The sequence below is a fragment of the Hippoglossus hippoglossus genome, chromosome 17, assembly GCF_009819705.1.
Source record: "Hippoglossus hippoglossus isolate fHipHip1 chromosome 17, fHipHip1.pri, whole genome shotgun sequence".
Lineage (NCBI taxonomy): Eukaryota > Metazoa > Chordata > Actinopteri > Pleuronectiformes > Pleuronectidae > Hippoglossus > Hippoglossus hippoglossus.
Window position 1 is genome coordinate 6416119 of NC_047167.1, and position 19012 is coordinate 6435130.

Consider the following 19012-nt stretch of genomic DNA (forward strand, 5'->3'; position numbering starts at 1 on the left):
AAATAATAAAAATGATAGTGTGAGAGACTATCAGAATTTTGTCTTTTGTAGAAGGACTACAGTTTTAACATCAGCACACTGAGTTGATGTGCTATATGTATATTTGATATTTGTCCAAACTATGTAACTACTGGCGGTGAGACTCGAACATTAAATATGTCGTTATTCTGGTTCAATGTCTGGGAGACTTTGCACAGGTTCAGTCGGCAGAATATGATAAAGGGAATTGTCAAAATGACCAAAATGGCTTTTATAACAAATTATTTGCAACTCTAATAGGCAAAATGGGGTCTTCTTCCACTTTGACAAGGTCTTCCTGCTGGTGTGGATAGCATCTAATATAGACCTTTAGCCCCATTTATATGTACAGCACAGTGTATGCCACATAAAAGTCATCATATATATACAATCAGACTCATGCTGAACACAGAGCTTGAAGAATGCAAAAGGAGAAGCTGCAAGTCTCAGGATTTTCTCTTCTTTTGCAGATTATAGTGTGATTTAACACCACGCTCAAATATTGATGTCTGAATTGTTTTGGCTTCAGAGCAGTCAACCTGAAATCCTGAAGCAAAAATTTACATACCCCAAGTCAATTGTGACTTGAGCACCCAGCTCTTATTTCTTAAGATATTCAATAATCATCGCGTCACAAATATAACAGAAGATTATGTATATTCCTACTTAAAATTCACACACACACACACACACACACACACACACACACACACACACACACACACACACACACACACACACACACGCACACCTTAAAAAAACTATACAGTAGTGGGGTTTCTGTCCAAGCTGTCGTTTATTTAAGACTTTACAGTAATTTAAAATTTCTCTTGTTACAAAAATAGAATACGGCTGTTGTCATATTTCATCATCGTAGAAAACATCCATATGATGTACAGCACTGAAAAGTGTATAACATTACATTGAGTTCAGAGAGTAAGCTGGTGATACTTAGGACCCGTCAGAAAAGCCTGCTAGCACCCTTGGATCTGACTGCACCTGTTTCGATACTGGGGTAAAAACAAAAAAAAGAGGATAATATGTGGACATAAATAAAACAGACAGACTCCACAGATGGACTTAGACATAATGTATACAACGTTGCAACCCCTCCAGTACTTCGTAAAATAAAAACTTTAATAATATAAAAATCAATAGCGGTAGATGGCAAGTTTTTGAAAGAATTTCTTCTTTTATTGTACCAGACAGTGCTACATCTGGGAATAAAGGTACTGTGGGATGTGATAGAGTACTTTGTTGCATGGAGGATTACAGAATATGTCGGGGAGAGGGATAAACGAGTGGTGGAACATGGTTCTGTGAGATGCAGAGCAAAGATGGTGAAATAATGAGATATCAAAATGAACTGATGAGTTCAACAAAAGAACTAGTTACAAAAGATGATACTGACAGAGTTGATGATGTTGACTCTTGAAACTGCATTGGTCAGACTTAAAGACAACGCTATGACTTAATGATTTAATAATCATCATCATCATCATCATCGTCATCATCATCATCATCATCGTCGTCATCGTCGTCGTCATCATCATCATCATCATCATCGTCATCATCATCATCGTCGTCGTCGTCGTCATCATCGTCATCATCGTCATCATCATCATCATCATCATCGTCATCATCATCGTCATCATCATCATCATCATCATCGTCGTCGTCATCATCATCATCATCATCATCGTCATCATCATCGTCATCATCATCATCATCATCATCATCATCATCATCATGATCAGGATCGATTACACCTGACAGAGCATCCTCAATCCAGTCTTCCAGCTCGTCCACGGATGGCAGGTCTTCTCCATCATCCATGTCCATCCACACACTGTCAGCCTGCACAGAGAAGAACAAATAAAGACAAACATCCCATCAAAACCCAATAATCATCATTAAAACATGTTAGCTGAGATTTTAAAAGTAGACTTTGACACAGGCAGCTCGAAGAAGAGTCCCCGAGATTTGGCAAAGTGTAGGAGAAGCCTTGGGATCTCACCATTTAAGTTTATGGTTAAATTGTGCGCGGCTGTGGCTCAGGAGGTAGAGATGATCGTCCACTAACCAAAGGGTTGGTGGTTTGATCCCTAGCTCCCCCACTTCAAATGCAGAAGTGTCTTTGGGCAAGATACTGAACCTCTAATGGCCCCTTATGGCTGTGCTGGCAGTGTGTTAATAGCATGTGATAGTGAAAGTGCTGCATATAGTAGCGATGTGTGTGTGAATGGGTGAATGTGACTTATTCTGTACAGCACTTTGAGTGCTTCAATAAGATTAGAAAATGACCATATAAATAAAGAACATTTACCATTATATTTACTCAAAATACCACATAGTTACACCTGCACAACGCTGACATGTCAACATGACATGTCTACTGCCATGAAAATGGCCTATTGAGCCACAGAGAATGTGAAGCCTAGAGCCTTTAGTACAGGGGCGTCAGGGCTGTTTTCCACTCCACCTGGTTGGTGATCCAGCCTTGTTTATATACACATGCACTGATGATGTATGAATAAAGCACCAAAGATGTTACTCACATCACTAGTATCAACAACACCAATCTGTGGATAGGACAGGTCAATGCCAAAAGTCTTCTCCCAGTATGGCAGAAGCTGCAGGGAAATAAGGGAAGATGCATTTTTCAGTCAGTGTCAATTACTTGCACATGAAGAATATATCATATTCATTATCTCTGTTCAGCTCAGTTCAACCTCTCCAAACCACAGTCTTTTCCCAATGCATGTGTCATATTCCTACCAGGGGGAAGTCATCAGGGTCAATCCAGACAATGCTGAGGTCAGGGTTGTCTGTGTTGTCCTCTGCAACTTCCTTCAGGATCTCCAGGAACTCAAAACCATCTGAGGAGTGTAGAAGACCACATTGAAACAGTTATTAAAGGAGAGCATCTGAAGGACAGCAATGGGTAATAGTTATGAGTATCTTTATTTTTTATTACCACAACATCATTCACCAGCAGAAATGCTATATGGCTCCACAGGGCAGTCAATTTCATTTTGCTTATCGTCATGTCATCACCAACCCCTTTACCATGTATCACTTAGTAGATTTGTAATTGCGTGCTGCTGCTTGTGTCAGTAATGTTTTTATATTCAGGGTTCCTTTACCTGGGTCAGATTCCTCTGCAAAAGCAATGATATGTTCACCATCCATATCGTCATCCTGCAGTCAGAGAGAAGACAAACGATACCCACTGCAACTGACTTTTGGAAGTTAACCGTTTAAGGACAAATGTAAACTCTTCTTGAATTTTACTTCACAAAAAAAAAGTACTACTTGTTGTCAGTGTTTCTTACCCAGATCTCATACATGTTGTGTGGTTGCATCTTCCTCAGGGTTGGTCTTAAAAAGCAGAGATCAATTACATTTTATGCATTTTAATATTAATTCTGGAAGGATAAGTATTTACCTCATGAGATCATTTGAGCTTTACCTGTCATTGTCTTCAATGAATTTCACCAGCTCATCCTCAGTGTAAGGCTTTCCAGGGATGACCACTGGATCATCCATGAAGGGTTCATAGAAGTCAACCTCATTGAGCTTCAGGTCCAGAGCCTTGGCAACCTGTGACACACCACGAGTTCAAACCCTCAGGTTTATATATGCAGACGTTTCACAATGCTTTGGTTACTCACTGTTATACTATACTATACTATACTATACTATACTATACTATACTATACTATACTATACTATACTATACTATACTATACTATGGCAACCTGTGACACACCACAAGTTCAAACCCTCAGGTTTATATATGCAGACTTTTCAAATTGTTTTGGTTACTCACTGTTTTACTGTACTGTACTGTACTGTACTGTACTGTACTATACTTGACTATATAATAGTATATTATACGATACTATGGCAACCTATAACACACCATCAGTTCAAACCCCTCAGGTTTATATATGCAGATTTTTTGCAATGTTTTGGTTACTCACTGCTTTACAGTACATTACTATGTTATGCTATGCTATACTGGACTATACAATAATATTCCATACTATACTATACTATACTATACTATACTATACTATACTATACTATACTATATTATGGTGTAGTGGAAAAATGATTTCCATCACAATGGCAACCTGTAACACACCACAAGTTCAAACCCCCTCATGTTTATATATACAGCCTTTTCACATAGTTTTACATACTCACTGTTTTAAAGTACTATACTATGTTATGCTATTCTATACTGTGCTATACAATACCATGCTATGCTATGCTATACTATGGCAACCTATAACACACCACCAGTTCAAACCCCTCAGGTTTATATATATGTAGACTTTTCACATTGTTTTGGCTACTCACTGTTTTACAGTTCAGTACTACTTTATGCTATACTATACTATACTATACTATACTATACTATACTATACTATACTATACTATACTATACTATACTATACTATGGCAACCTGTAACACACCACCAGTTCAAAGTTTCTTCAGGTGGACAGAAACATACTTGATGAATGTGGATGTGTCTGTCTACTGAATGTACAAGGCACGTGTTTATTTACATATTCAACTTTTGTCATACATGTCGTTAAGATTGAATGTTCCTGTTTTTTCTTTTTTTCCCCAACCATGTTTGCTATACATGGTGTTGCTTTGTCTTCACTGCATGAATCGTGCTTATGAATACTTTACTACTCATACTTATAGCCTCTGCATTCTTTATACTCTGCACACACCATTGTTACATTGATATATAACGTTGTTACTTACCTTGGTATTGAATGTGGCAAAGAAGCTGATGTGAGGGTGGAACTCTTCTGCAGCATCGACGAAAGCCTCAAAATCTGAAAGTTTACAGGCACCCATCAAGTTGATTTATTAGATCAGCCCTGTATGAAATTTCTGAGAATTTAGACTTGTTGTTCTCATCATTACTGTTGCTCTTTGTGTGCCCACTTAAAAGTCAAAACACAAGGTTAAATCAAGCAATATGAGCCAGATCCCTTTTGTACTTGCTTGATATGCCATTATAAGCATTTATTTTAAAGGCAACTGTAACAAAGAGATAGCAACAGGTTATCATGCTACCAAAGTACAAATTCTTACGTTCTGACTTGTGACTCTTAAAGTAGCCCACCAATTTGATGTCCTCTTCAATGTTTTTGAAGCCTTTCAGTTCCCTGCTATTATCAAGAATTTCCACAGGGTCCTCTAGAACCTACGAAAGAAATAGAGGGGCATTGAGGAGAAAAGGGGTAGGAAATAGAGATGGAGGTGGCAAAATAAGATTATGTGGGTTATCTTCATAGAAAACATAAGGAAAGTCTATTTAAATACTCTTTTGCTAAAATAAAGCAGGCTATTAACTGGGAGATTATATCCTCACGAACATCATAGATGAACTCCACAAGAGTGTCAGCAGCAAGCTCGCCATCATATTCTATGACCTCATCATCTGTGAAGATGAAGATGCTGTCGGACTCATCAAGGCCTGAGCAAACAGAAAGGACATATAAGAGTTTGACCTCAGGTCTGGAGCAGTGCAAAGGTCAGACATATTAGTGTCTTTCTTTGACATCTTTAATTTGTCATCTGTAAGAACAGGAAACATTATTGTAAAATCCACATGATCTATTTTTAGACAGGTATATTCAGATTATTAGTCATTTCAGATTAACTGTCAAGAAGCTGATATGATACTGGTTTTATTTTTGCATAATGACTCATGTGCCAAGTGTCTGCAGCAGAATTTACCTAATTTCTTTGCAACAACTTTGTCGTGCTTTGCATCAAGGAGACCGACTCCGATATCCTCATCATCGAACTCATCCAGGACCTGGGCTGCAAGCTGTAAAACAAAGACACTGTCACTTAAATGAACACATGTGTGATCTGTCATTTCAGTATATAAAACATAAGCATAAGTACATGTCTGTATGAGCGTATCTTATATGTTTACACTGTTTTGACAGAGTTGTCTCACTCAGCCGTGTCATTACCATAAAAGCCTGCTTTTCAGAACGCTGCTTATGCACTTTCTAAATCTGTGTGAAACTTGAACTCATGACTGACAGTTGCTTCTACCAATGGCAACGGGGCACTTACAACTGCACTGAGGAAGTGGTTTGAAGACCGTCCCAGTCCACACACACACACACACACAGCCCCACATACTCTCTCACATGGGTGCATACTGATGTTGGAGACCTTGAGCAGCTGCTCGTACTGGCTGAAATAGTTTGACGGTGGCGCCTTGCAGTATGTTGTGCAGATAATTCATCCCATTGAATTAACCTACATTATATAAAACCATAGATTTTACTGCGACATTTCATTGCACCATATTTTTATTGCAACCCCCCCCCCCCCCCCCCCCCCCCCCCCTCCTTTTGGCATTTAAGTAGGCTAAAATAATATTTTAAAGGGCAACTGATTGAGGTTAGTAAGGCTTGCTACAATCCAAGCAACTGGACAAGGAAATATTAAAAATATACGCAAAGAGTGCTGATATTACCTAATTTCCAAATGATCTTCTAGATGCAGATTAATTAAACAGATTAAATAATGATAATTTAAAGTTTTCAGAAAATTAGGTGACTACATTATTTCATCCTAACCACCATAAACTTTTTTTTTTATTCCCTGCATGTATATGTTACATGTATACACAACATGCACCATTAGCACAATGTATCGAGTTGTTTTGTTTAAAACAAATAAAAATATGGAAATTAAATCATATTTTTAGATCTGCATGTCCTCCAAATATAAAAATGCAGAGTTGTCTTTGGACCTTGGTGTTCAGAATGTGTATCTGCAGTAATTTACCTGATGTCATTTCTCCAGAGTAACTGAACCCTCCCAGCTACATGTTGAGTTAAACCAGCAGCTTCAGTATCTGAGATGGGATTTCACACTTTGATATGTGTATTTCTTTCAAAGTACACAACATGTAAATTACACTGCAACAGGATCTGTTTACTGAGGCTTACAAGTCATATGTATCTCTTTTTTCTTATATACATTATCTGGTGTGTCTACTTGAGGAGGAAAGACATACATCCATATGTACAATGTATATTCTGGGGAATGCAGACCCACTAACATAAATGGATATATGACAAAACTATGAAGCATTGGGTCTTAAGCAAATCCCACACAGACTCCCTCACTCTCATCACATCATATTTCACTTGATTTTCGCTGACCTCCAGAGAGCGCCCTCACCTCTGAAACCCAGAGCCTCCTGCTGTTGCCTGTTGCTAATAATAAAGCCCTCATTAGATGTAAATCATTAGACATTCATAAGGAGACACACAGGCCTTCAGGGAGCTCAACCCACCACAAAAGCATCCTGTGATAAAAATAGCCACACACCAGCACCAGGGACTATTTTGGCGAAGTGGCAGTGATGCTCAGCACTCTGGGATCCGCTGACAAGTACAGTGCTGCAAGTGTCAATCACGGTGCGGAGCTGAGGCGGCACTACTGGAGCCAAAACCTCCAGTTCGGGCCTCGGCCCTAAGGCCGAGCCCCGCTGTCCCCATACAGAGACACCAGAAGATTTAGAGATGATGTTATAAGCCAAGGAGAGCAGCCTCCATCTTTCTCTCTTGTGTTATTAATATTTTCCCCTTTATTACTATCCATACCATTACTTGACCTTTCACTTCCTCCCCCTTCTTGATATTGTATGACGAGATTGATCTGAAATTTGTTGATTTCAAAGTTACTTTGTTTTGTAGTTTCCTCCATATCAATGTTGATTCTTAAAATTATTTTATTAAATTTATTTGCAGATTGTTTTGCACATAATTAAATTAAATCACCAAAGTTGTCTGTAATAAGTCAGAGAAAGAACTTTAATGTTTTCTAGGGATCAATACCATCCCACTGACTAGACGCCCCAATATTTTTTGACTTTGTTTTTATTTCTTGGTTTATTTTTGCATCAGTTCTAAAAGCAGCCACCAGCATTCACTGCAGCTCTCTTCAATACAAAATAATCCATGTGTATAAGGTTAGCAGCCAAATGTCATAAATATTATTGTAACGTGATCCAATGTATATATTTCATAAACCAGTCATCACCCTAATAATGGTTCATAGAACTGCAATTTTGTGCAGAATGTATCAGATAGATGGTTTTCCTGAAATGTTCCAAAGCTAATGAAGTCTCTGTTATGTTTGATGGATTATTTTCATACTGTATTTAGTTCAATATAAATCATGGAAAATGTGGTGTAGGAGTGCAATATGTGATAAACAATATTTTTCGGGTGTAACCCGAGTGACGCAGTTCAGCTGGGTCGATGTGTTTGTGGGCTGAAGCTATGTGCAGAGGGATGATGTCACATCTTTCTGCAAAGAATGTGATGAAACTGCTGAGTATCCAGGCCTGAAGTGTGAGGGGGTGTGCTGATGGAGGTGTGTTAAGGCAATCACCTCCACACACACACACACACACACACACATCATATGCATTGCCAGAATAAATGATATCTTGGGTCCTCACAGCTCAGCTTTTTGCTGTGGCGGACAGCTGATGATACGTTGCAGGCTGGTGACACATGTTGGGACTTCAGATATCAGCATTTCTGAATTCAGCTAAGCTATTTTCCACCTCATTGCATTGCTTTCTCATGATGACACCTCACTATTTTACACACCTTTTCAAATATTGCTAAAAATGTCTCCGCAACCAATCATTCCTCCATTTTTCTTGTGGCCACACAGTAACACTTTGCTGTATATAAAAGTCTATTTTTACATTTGTCCAATAAAAGTCCCTCAACCAGCACTATACTGTCACACTGTTCACATGTGCATGATTTAAACAGATTTTAAAACATCAAAACTCTACGAGAGCTGTCAACAAAACAACCTTGTGTGCTGTATCCTGTACTAGTTACATTGCTTCCCCATCATTATGCTATTCCCCTTACTCTATCCACAGTCCCCACCTCAACCCACCTCAAGGGCCAACTCCTCAATCTCAAACTGTCTCTGGGCGACGCGGCTGGATCCGGGATGGTCATGGTAGTACACCACCATGACATCGTACTTCTTCATCACAGACTTATAGTTCTTGGTGTTGAGGTCGTGGACGCGGTCCTTGCCATCATACTCGGGAAAGTCCAAGCTCTCCTTGCCCAGTGATAGCCTCCCTACGGACAGCAAAACTGCCACTAGCACCCAGGTACACTTCATGGCTCCTCTCTAAGATAATCAAGACAAAACGAAAAACCCCCCCAAAAAACAAAATTGTTTGGTGAAAGTATGGAGAACCCCTTCCAATCCGCGTCACCCAGAAGAGAGCAAGACCAACTCCTGAATCCACCTTATTAAAAACCCCACATGGGCAACTTATCCTGGGGCGCAGGGGGCAGGAGGGGTTGGGCTAAGTTTGACATAGGTGTGAGTGTGCGTCTATCTGGGGTGTAATTGAGCACGGGAAAGATGAGGCGGGGGGCCCCGGCGGTTGCTGGGGCAACAGCTTTGTGTGTAGGTGTGTGTGAGTGTTTAAATGTGTGTTGCAGACCTGCCAGAGTGGGTGGAGTGAGGAGAAGGGGACTAACCTTTTCTCCTTCTCTCCATCCAGACAGAGGAGAGGGGGAGATGATGCAGGTGCAAGGAATAAAGGAAATAAAGGAGGATGGGATGTGTATGAATCAGTCAGGAGGTCAGACGACAATTGAAAGTCTGTCTGCTTCACACCAAATGAAGAACGATGCATTTAGAGGTGGCTGAGAACTGGAGACACTCTTTTCCCATATTAAGTGTAGATGGAGGCTAAAAATAATGGATGTAGGACATATCAGGAGCGGGTGCTGGTGTCTAATTTGCTGCTGCTGGCACCGACACAGCGCGGGAATGTGGAGCTGGGTCACTCAGGGACATTGAGAGGAGAGGAGAAAGGGAGAGGAGCAAGGGAGAGGAGCAAGGGGTGCACCTGCTGAGGACTGTGTCAGTGTGGAAGTGGCACTTCGCCCTGACTCAAGATGAAAGTGAAACACAGAGATTTACAGATTTTTAAAAAATCTTTCTGAATCTGAGCTGGACACATACAGTGCATGTGCATCCTGTGCAATGTGTGTATGTACTGTATGCATGAAATGATTGCATGTGATATTGCTTTACAAATTGAAAGGGAAGAAGTCAGATATAAATAAATACTGGCTGCGTGGTATCGTAACACTTCTTCCAACCACGAACACACACACACACACACACATAAACACGCACACACACACACACACACACACAAATACACACACACGTGTCACACCCCTCTTTTCAGTAGCAAGACATGCAAGCCCTCAGTAAAGTGGAAATAAGTGTTAACGATGCACTGACTGCATGTGTGTGTGTGTGTGTGTGTGTGTGTGTGTGTGTGTGTGTGTGTGTGTGTGTGTGTGTGTGTGTGTGTGTGTGTGTGTGTGTGTGTGTGTGTGTGTGTGTTCATGGTTGGAAGAAGTATTACGATGTCACAGCAGCAGTTGACAGAGCAGCAGTCCATGACTATCCTGAGGTATGAATTCTTTAATGAAGAATAAAAGTAAGCAAATATTGGAACAAGAACATGTTGACAAAGTGGTGTGACTTGCCAAACAATTCATTATATAAAAACTTTAAAAAAAACACCATAAAGTTTAACAACGTTTAACAGTAAAATCCTTTTATTAACCTTCTTGCAGAGCTTCTCCATCAGAGTGACCTCACCCTGGTCAGAAGCATTTTATAGATTTTTTAAAGGCTCCTTTGTGTATAGTGAACTGTTTGTCCTCTAATGTGACTCTGGTTTCTGGGGAGCTTCTATTTAGGTTTATCCATGATAATAAACTCATTCCGTTTTGTTTCACCTATTCCAGCAGCAAGTAGCTCTTCTGGGCACTAGAGGACGCTCTCTTCCTATAATCTGAAGTGAGTCCAAAAAAACCTAACTGTGAAAGCTTCAGGAGATTATAATGGACTATTGAAAACTGATATTTAATGTTTTACATTTAACAGATATACTGTATTGTTTGTTTATTTAACATTGTTAGTTTAGCAGTGTTTTGGTCAATTTATATGTTCAGTTTATGAAATTCATCAAATCAATAAACAATAACATAAAACATAGTACTAAGAAATAGCTTTTTCCCTCAAACCATTGTGACGGCCTCTTGGACTCTGACCAGTTTGGGATTGACTGATCAGACTGATGTTGGACACCTGACTTGGCGTGAATGCATCACTCTAGATCAGGGGTATTCAACTAAAATTTAAAGAGGTCCAGTTGGAGAAAATTTCTTGAAGCAAAGGTCCGGAAGATCATAATGTCTAACTATTTAGTGTGATATATATTTAAGTAGCCTAGTAGTTGTATCAACATCTGCATGTACTAAATACCTGACTGTCAAATCAAATGAATTCAGTACGATTCAAAAACTTTGACAATATTTATTGTCAACAAAGAACTGAACATATATGTATGATTGCAGATATGTATAATGTTCTCTCATTAACTAAATAAAAGTAGGGCTGCATTTCAAAATAAGAGAAAATAAATAAAATGTGAAAATTGTGCATGTTCAAATAAAGGGCTTAACTTGAGAAAAATAAAATAAAGGGAGCAAAAGCTTGAATTTCCCTTTTTCTGTTTCACATCTTGACTCAAAAGTCTCAACCAATTTTACAGATAATAAATCTCAACACATCTTAACAATTGAACAGTTTTAGAATCACTTTCTTCCCCTCTTATATCCCACTCCCCCACTTTGTTCGTCTGTTTCTCTCCCTTTCTCCGTCTCACTCCTGTTTCTCAACTTTCTCCGTCTCACTCCTCTGTTTCTCTCCCTTTCTCCGTCTCACTCCTGTTTCTCAACTTTCTCCGTCTCACTCCTCTGTTTCTCTCCCTTTCTCCGTCTCTCTCCTCTGTATCTCTCCCTTTCTCCGTCTCACTCCTCTGTTTCTCTCCCTTTCTCCGTCTCACTCCTCTGTTTCTCAACTTTATCTGTCTCACTCCTCTGTTTCTCTCCCTTTCTCTGTCTCACTCCTCTGTTTCTCTCCCTTTCTCCGTCTCACTCCTCTGTTTCTCTCCCTTTCTCCGTCTCACTCCTGTTTCTCAACTTTCTCCGTCTCACTCCTGTTTCTCTCCCTTTCTCCGTTTCTCTCCCTTTCTCCGTCTCACTCCTCTGTTTCTCTCCCTTTCTCCGTTTCTCTCCCTTTCTCCGTCTCACTCCTGTTTCTCTCCCTTTCTCCGTCTCACTCCTGTTTCTCTCCCTTTCTCCGTCTCACTCCTCTGTTTCTCTCCCTTTCTCCGTCTCACTCCTGTTTCTCTCCCTTTCTCCGTCTCACTCCTCTGTTTCTCTCCCTTTCTCCGTCTCACTCCTCTGTATCTCTCCCTTTCTCCGTCTCACTCCTCTGTTTCTCTCCCTTTCTCCGTCTCTCTCCTCTGTAGCTCTCCCTTTCTCCGTCTCACTCCTGTTTCTCAACTTTCTCCGTCTCACTCCTCTGTTTCTCTCCCTTTCTCCGTTTCTCTCCCTTTCTCCGTCTCACTCCTCTGTTTCTCTCCCTTTCTCCGTCTCACTCCTGTTTCTCTCCCTTTCTCCTTCTCACTCCTCTGTTTCTCTCCCTTTCTCCGTCTCACTCCTCTGTATCTCTCCCTTTCTCCGTCTCACTCCTGTTTCTCTCCCTTTCTCCGTCTCTCTCCTCTGTATCTCTCCCTTTCTCCGTCTCACTCCTCTGTTTCTCAACTTTCTCCGTCTCACTCCTGTTTCTCTCCCTTTCTCCGTCTCACTCCTCTGTATCTCTCCCTTTCTCCGTCTCACTCCTCTGGTTCTCTCCCTTTCTCCGTCTCACTCCTCTGTTTCTCAACTTTCTCCGTCTCACTCCTGTTTCTCTCCCTTTCTCCGTCTCACTCCTCTGTATCTCTCCCTTTCTCCGTCTCACTCCTCTGGTTCTCTCCCTTTCTCCGTCTCTCTCCTCTGTATCTCTCCCTTTCTCCGTCTCACTCCTGTTTCTCTCCCTTTCTCCGTCTCACTCCTCTGTTTCTCTCCCTTTCTCCGTCTCACTCCTCTGGTTCTCTCCCTTTCTCCGTCTCACTCCTGTTTCTCTCCCTTTCTCCGTCTCACTCCTCTGTTTCTCTCCCTTTCTCCGTCTCACTCCTCTGTATCTCTCCCTTTCTCCGTCTCACTCCTCTGGTTCTCTCCCTTTCTCCGTCTCTCTCCTCTGTATCTCTCCCTTTCTCCGTCTCACTCCTCTGTTTCTCAACTTTCTCCGTCTCACTCCTGTTTCTCTCCCTTTCTCCGTCTCACTCCTCTGTATCTCTCCCTTTCTCCGTCTCACTCCTCTGTTTCTCTCCCTTTCTCCGTCTCACTCCTCTGTTTCTCAACTTTATCTGTCTCACTCCTCTGTTTCTCTCCCTTTCTCTGTCTCACTCCTCTGTTTCTCTCCCTTTCTCCGTCTCACTCCTCTGTATCTCTCCCTTTGTTTTCTCTACCTGTATCTCTATCTTTCTTTTTCTTTCTACCGTCTTTTCATGTGTAACTTGCCTCTAACTCTCTCATCTGTCTGCACTGTAGAGTCGCAATGTTTACCGCCTGGAATGCACAGACTTGATTGGCTGAGTAGTATCACGTGGGATGGCTTAACTCGCATGCAATTGGTCTGTGCGTTTCCTCATCCGCTAAACCACTACCGTAAAGACTACAAAAGCTGCGCCGGTTACAAATAGAAGCGCCCCGTCAGGTTTTAAATCATAACCTTCTGTTTTGGCTGTAGGTCCGGGTCCGTACGGGACGGCTTCTGGGTCCGGACCCGGACCGCGGTCCGCCTGTTAGTGACCTCTGCTCTAGATCTATGGGTGCCTTAGCATTCACTTTCTCTCTCATCTCTGGGCTGGTGGGTTGGTTGGATTTGGTTGTTTAGGTATTTGGTTTAGATACATCTCCCCATATTCACACATCCAGACACTACCAACATTACTGATTAACTGAAGTACATATTCTCATCTACTCAGTAAATTAATTTACTTAAATAAATTAAATGTTTACTTCAAAGTGCCATGTGTGGTCTTCAGGTTTGTCCATCATTGGCATCATAAGAATCTTAAATAAATAGTGCATCATCATCATCATCATCATCATCATCATCATCATCATCATCATCATCATCATCATCAAATACTCTCAATTCTTGTGCACATAACAATAAATACAAATACTACATATCTATATGTTAATATTTTGTCTTTGTACTTAGTGCTCTCATTTTATTATTGTATATTTATTTTGCAAAATATATTTACATATCTTATGTATGACCAGTGCGCCAATCAACACCTTGAATCTTGAATATACTGATCCAGCTTCATGTCATTAAAACTGATCGTTAAATAGAAAATAAATGTAGGGTTAGTGTTAGTGTTTCATTGTGATCACTCTTATAACATCAGACAAACACTGATGGACATTGTGTTCAGGGGGTGACCAGAGGGGGCGGGGTCATGCTGTTACTTCCGTGTGGGCGGTGCTAAAGATGAGCGTTTCATAACAGCTCTTTGGATCACTCTGTGGTTTGTGTCTGAGTGAGTTTGTCATTGTTCAGCAACAGGATTTACAGAGTGGAAACTAACTGGGGTTAAATCTTTTTAAGGTAAGACTCACAATGGCAGCATATGAACCAGCTAACTTTAGCTAACAGGCGAACCTGTTATGTCACAGCTCATTGTTGTAGCTCCTGCTTGAAGCATGTGCTACATTCAGGTCGCACAATGCTGATGATGCTGGTTACACTTTATACAGCCCTGCATCGGGTGGTTAGTTACAATGTGCAGGTTGTACAGAGGTGTAGTGAGTCTGTCTGTCAGCTGCTGGAGGAATGATTGTGGTGATCAAATCCAGCTGCTCGCTGCCAAGTAGTTACAGGTTAACTCAGCCCAATTCATGTTCCACCTGGGTCGTAAAATGTTGCTAAATATCCTGCAGACACTGCTTCAAGCCCTTAAACTAATCATATTTATATCGATCAATCTATTGTTTATTGCATTGACTAATCGATTCACCATGAAGTCAATAAATTGTCATTGAAAGGTGAACTGTCCTTCACAAGCTGACTTCAGTAAAGGTCTGTTTATCCCACAAGTCTAACATAATCAGTTTACACTGACCTAGAAAGATATACAACAAATACCTGGCTTTGATTGTTGATCTGTTGTTTCGAAAGAACTTTCACACAGTTGATTATTTGAATGGTCCTCTCTGCTCTTATTGAATTAACCATTTGTTTCATTAAAAAAAAAAAAGTATTCCTATAAAACTTTGCGTGTGTTCACAGATGGCGTCAGCTCTGGCTGACAGAGCAGTAGGAGCCATTGTTGGATCAGCTGTTGCAGATGCAGCAGGTAACAATAATGTTTAGTAATACATCTCCCATGCTGTAGTTTTACACCAGATCTTATGATGTTATTAAAGTAGAAATTAGTTTCCTTGTCCTATCCACTGTTTAAAATACCCTATTAATTCATGGAAGTGTAATTTTCCCTTTTCATCTGAAGTTGTACTTTTTTTAAATTTAAATTATTAAGCAAAGACTTAACAAATCTTTCCCCTCGACTGCATCTTCACTACAAACCACAAATACTTTTTTAAAATCACAGTCAACCATTTTACTGTTGAGTAACCTCGGTGAAGCAGATTGACCTTTGGACTTGTCCACACAGCGCAGCCCCTGCACTGGGTGTATGACCTCCAGAAGCTGCAGGGGATTCTGGCTCAGGATCCAAACCCTGAATTCCGTCCGGAGTCCGCCAATCCATTCTACAGGAGGCAAACGGGCCAGCAGAGCTGCTATGGAGACCAGGCGTATGTTCTGCTGGAGTCCCTGTCTGAATGTGGAGGTGGACTTTCTTCTTCCTCATCTGATTGACTCACTCAAATCATCTCTGGGTCCTTTCAGACATTTACCTTTTATGACTATTTAGTGTGTTTGTTTAACTTAGATGCTGTTATACATATTTAGATTAAGAAAAAATTGAAACTTAGGAGTCTAAAGATTCTAACATGAATGTGGACGTGGTCTTTGACTGCTAGACTCCACTGTACATGTAAGTCTAAGCTGTCTGATGTCTCTGGCCAGGTCTAAATGTTGAGGATCTGAAGCAGCGCACACTGAAATTCTTTGGGCCTGGATCAGAGTATGACACGCCCATCAACGATCCTTACAGAGAGAGAGGAGGTAAGAAAACTACCCAGTATGTGTTTTGTAATGAATATTAATGTGAGAATGCTCATGGGTGTTGTACTTCTGTATATGACAGGACCAAGACCACAGATGCCAATCGAGGGACCATGGAGACATGCAAGTCTGAAGGGCTTCCTGAAGAATGTGGACGCAGGAAAAGAGGAGACAGGTAAAGCCCCTGGTAGTGACCTTGTTACACTAACACCATATACTCTAACTACAGCATTATGAAGAGAAACATGTCCAACCAATGTGTTGTTTCCTTTCCACAGGATGTGTGAACGACTGTCAGATTGATGGAATAACCAAAATGGCTCCTGTAGTGGCTTTTTATGCAGGAAAACCCGACATGCTTGAAAAGGTGGAGCAGGCCACACGTGTCACCCAGAACAATGATGAATGTGTGGCAGAGACTCTGGCAGCAGCAAGGTCAGTGTCTATCTAATAGGCTCGTTCACTCTAACTTTACTGTTTTCTCTTAACTGACCCACAGGAGGCCGTCAGTGCAGATTTGGGATTAAATAAAATCAGTTGGGTACAACATTTTAGGTAGAACACACCCAAATGCGTCCTGTGATCTGATCTCTCAGACCACATTCGGAGTTCGTCCGGGATGCATGTGGCCACATTCTTATCGCTGTGTGACTGCAAATGTGTCCGGGCCACATATGAAGGACCAACTACTCGGCTGACGTCCTCTGACCCGCTACAGTTTAAACATATTTTTAGCTTCTCAGTGTCCAATACGTTGATTTGTTTGTTGCCACCTCAATATCAACACTGATCACCACATAATTATTGATAGTTTTTAAAACTAGATCAAATCTTTTTTCTCAGCACAGCTGCACAGTATCATCAAGGCCCTCCTGACTCCTCTCTCTCTCTCTCGTGCGCTGACGCATAGACACACAAGTACACCGACTCACTTACCGACTCACACACAAACACAGGGACATCTGTTAACTCAGATTTACGTGATTATTTGCATATAGAGCCGGGAAGTGTGATCCCGATCACAAGTGGTCACAGGAGACCAGGACACATTTTATCACCAGGTGTGAACAGACAAACTTAGTGCTTACCACTTGTGATCAGATCTCTTGGAACAGATGTTAATACCAGGTCTGAACAGAGCCTAAAACCCCCACAAATGTAGTGCAGACCTATTGTTCTTTATGATAACAGTCTAGATGCAGACACTCTTAAAGAAGTCTGCATTAAATGTGATTGTCATGACTATGCTTATATTTTATATGTATATAATAAAGTCTACTCATCTACTGTATTGTGTGGCAGATAAAGCTGATGAAAGGATGATCAAATCATTTATTGATTTATTTCACAGGCTCCTTGAGCATTTCATCCTGAATGGTCCTGATCCCAAAGCCTTGGACACGGTGCTGGATCAGCTCAGCGACGTGAACAGAAAACAGCCGCAGGACCTGGACAGAGCCGTCATTGGTACGTGAGGTTTGCAGCATTGTGGCCTCACTATATCACAGTCATGGGACTGAATCATGGGATTAAAGAATCTCCCCCATCCTCATTTTCACTCCCCCTCATTTCTTATCAATGTTGACAAAATGCGAACAATGTGTAGCAATTAAAGCAAACTTTAACATGGTAAGTTTTTGAAATTCAAAAATTAATGTATAATATTTGGTTCTATCATTTTTTTTTTTTCAGGGCACTTTCATCAAGTGAAGCAGAATTTATCCAAGACTCCCCAGGAGCTAATCCCCACTGTGTTTCCAAACACCTGAGGTATCCATCATTATCAGCTCATACTTTTAATAAGAATAGATCAGTAATTTAACTTCTACCTGTCACTCAGCTCTTTTACAAGACAAATATTGACACAACCTGTTAAAATGCCTTTTGTGATTAGCATTTGGTTCTGAATTTCTGTCAGGTTTACCAGGTGCGTTCCAAGCAGCGCTTCATGGAGTCCTGAGAGCCAAGCAGTATGAGCAGGCTATCAGAGACACCATGAGCTGTGGGGGATGCACCTGTAGCCGAGGATCCTTCATTGGGGCATGTCTTGGGGCTCAGGTAAGATGGTGTGCTTATCAGTATTTGTTATATTTATTACTATGTCAGTATTGAATGCATGAAGGTTTTTAGAATGTGACTTTTTTTTTTTTTAGATTGGACTCGAGGGAATTCCAACTTCCTGGATGTCCAAAACCCTGCGATATGATTCAGTGTTGGCTCATGCCAAAAAGATAACCAAACACCACCAGTAGATGGCTGGCAGTGAACGTTCTGCCTGAGGTGGCTGAGAGCATCGTGACAAACTGTTGAGCTTTGACAGAACAGTGAATGACGGTTCTTGCCTAAATTGTCTGACGGCAGGAGCCCGATGTTTTTGTCTTTGTTTAAGTTAAACACGTTGGTTCAGATGAAGCTTTGTGAATCTATCTGCAATAAAGTAATTCTCAAAATATATCATGGAAAGCCTTTTATTCAGAGGGACTGAAGTATATGTAACTTTTGTCAACCAGTGATGGTAAATAAAAACTTTAACTTTTTTAATGAGAAAACATAGAGTTAAAATGATATCTGTTGTCAACATACTCGGGCAGTTGTCTAATTTTATTTTATGTGCACATATAAGTATATTTTCAGTCAAATGGTTTCCAAAAGTAGCCTAGAATAAATATTTATTATTTCTTTTTACTTTAGAAAATTGCATTTAATTGTCATTCAGTCAAAGTAATGTCATACCTACATTAGGACATTGTAATTGTGTT

The 19012-nt window shown here is 40.7% G+C and overlaps 2 protein-coding genes across 3 annotated transcripts; one reads left to right on the plus strand and one right to left on the minus strand.

Annotated features, from left to right (window-relative positions):
• Positions 1-790: 790 nt before the first annotated feature.
• Positions 791-9425, minus strand: casq1a (calsequestrin 1a). Of its 2 annotated transcripts, XM_034614852.1 has the most exons (12): positions 9009-9425; positions 5790-5883; positions 5426-5526; positions 5142-5253; positions 4806-4879; positions 3491-3621; positions 3354-3399; positions 3165-3219; positions 2797-2897; positions 2577-2651; positions 1723-1875; positions 791-1599 (listed from the first exon to the last, which is right to left on the minus strand). In XM_034614852.1, exons 1-12 carry the CDS (start codon positions 9243-9245, stop codon positions 1498-1500), a joined length of 1281 nt encoding a protein of 426 aa, XP_034470743.1. In that variant the 5' UTR covers positions 9246-9425; the 3' UTR covers positions 791-1497. The 2 variants fall into 2 exon arrangements, with proteins under 2 accessions (XP_034470743.1, XP_034470742.1); XM_034614851.1 differs by having other exon boundaries at positions 791-1875.
• Positions 9426-14524: 5099 nt separating this feature from the next.
• On the plus strand, positions 14525-18744 carry LOC117778932 (crystallin J1A-like). Its single transcript, XM_034614858.1, has 11 exons — positions 14525-14672; positions 15354-15420; positions 15739-15915; positions 16155-16253; positions 16336-16428; positions 16532-16688; positions 17605-17720; positions 17946-18023; positions 18172-18311; positions 18407-18690; positions 18732-18744. Exons 2-10 carry the CDS (start codon positions 15354-15356, stop codon positions 18503-18505), a joined length of 1026 nt encoding a protein of 341 aa, XP_034470749.1. The 5' UTR covers positions 14525-14672; the 3' UTR covers positions 18506-18690; positions 18732-18744.
• Positions 18745-19012: the final 268 nt, after the last annotated feature.

Excerpts from the sequence above, each read along its gene's own strand:
- casq1a (XM_034614851.1), bottom strand. The coding sequence starts at position 9,245 with ATGAAGTGTACCTGGGTGCTAGTGGCAGTTTTGCTGTCCGTAGGGAGG. Across the intron at positions 5,254-5,425 it reads TTGTGGAGTTCATCTATGAT|GTTCTAGAGGACCCTGTGGA; the intron begins GTTCGTGAGGAT and ends TTTCTTTCGTAG. Across the intron at positions 3,400-3,490 it reads TTCATTGAAGACAATGACAG|ACCAACCCTGAGGAAGATGC; the intron begins GTAAAGCTCAAA and ends CTGCTTTTTAAG.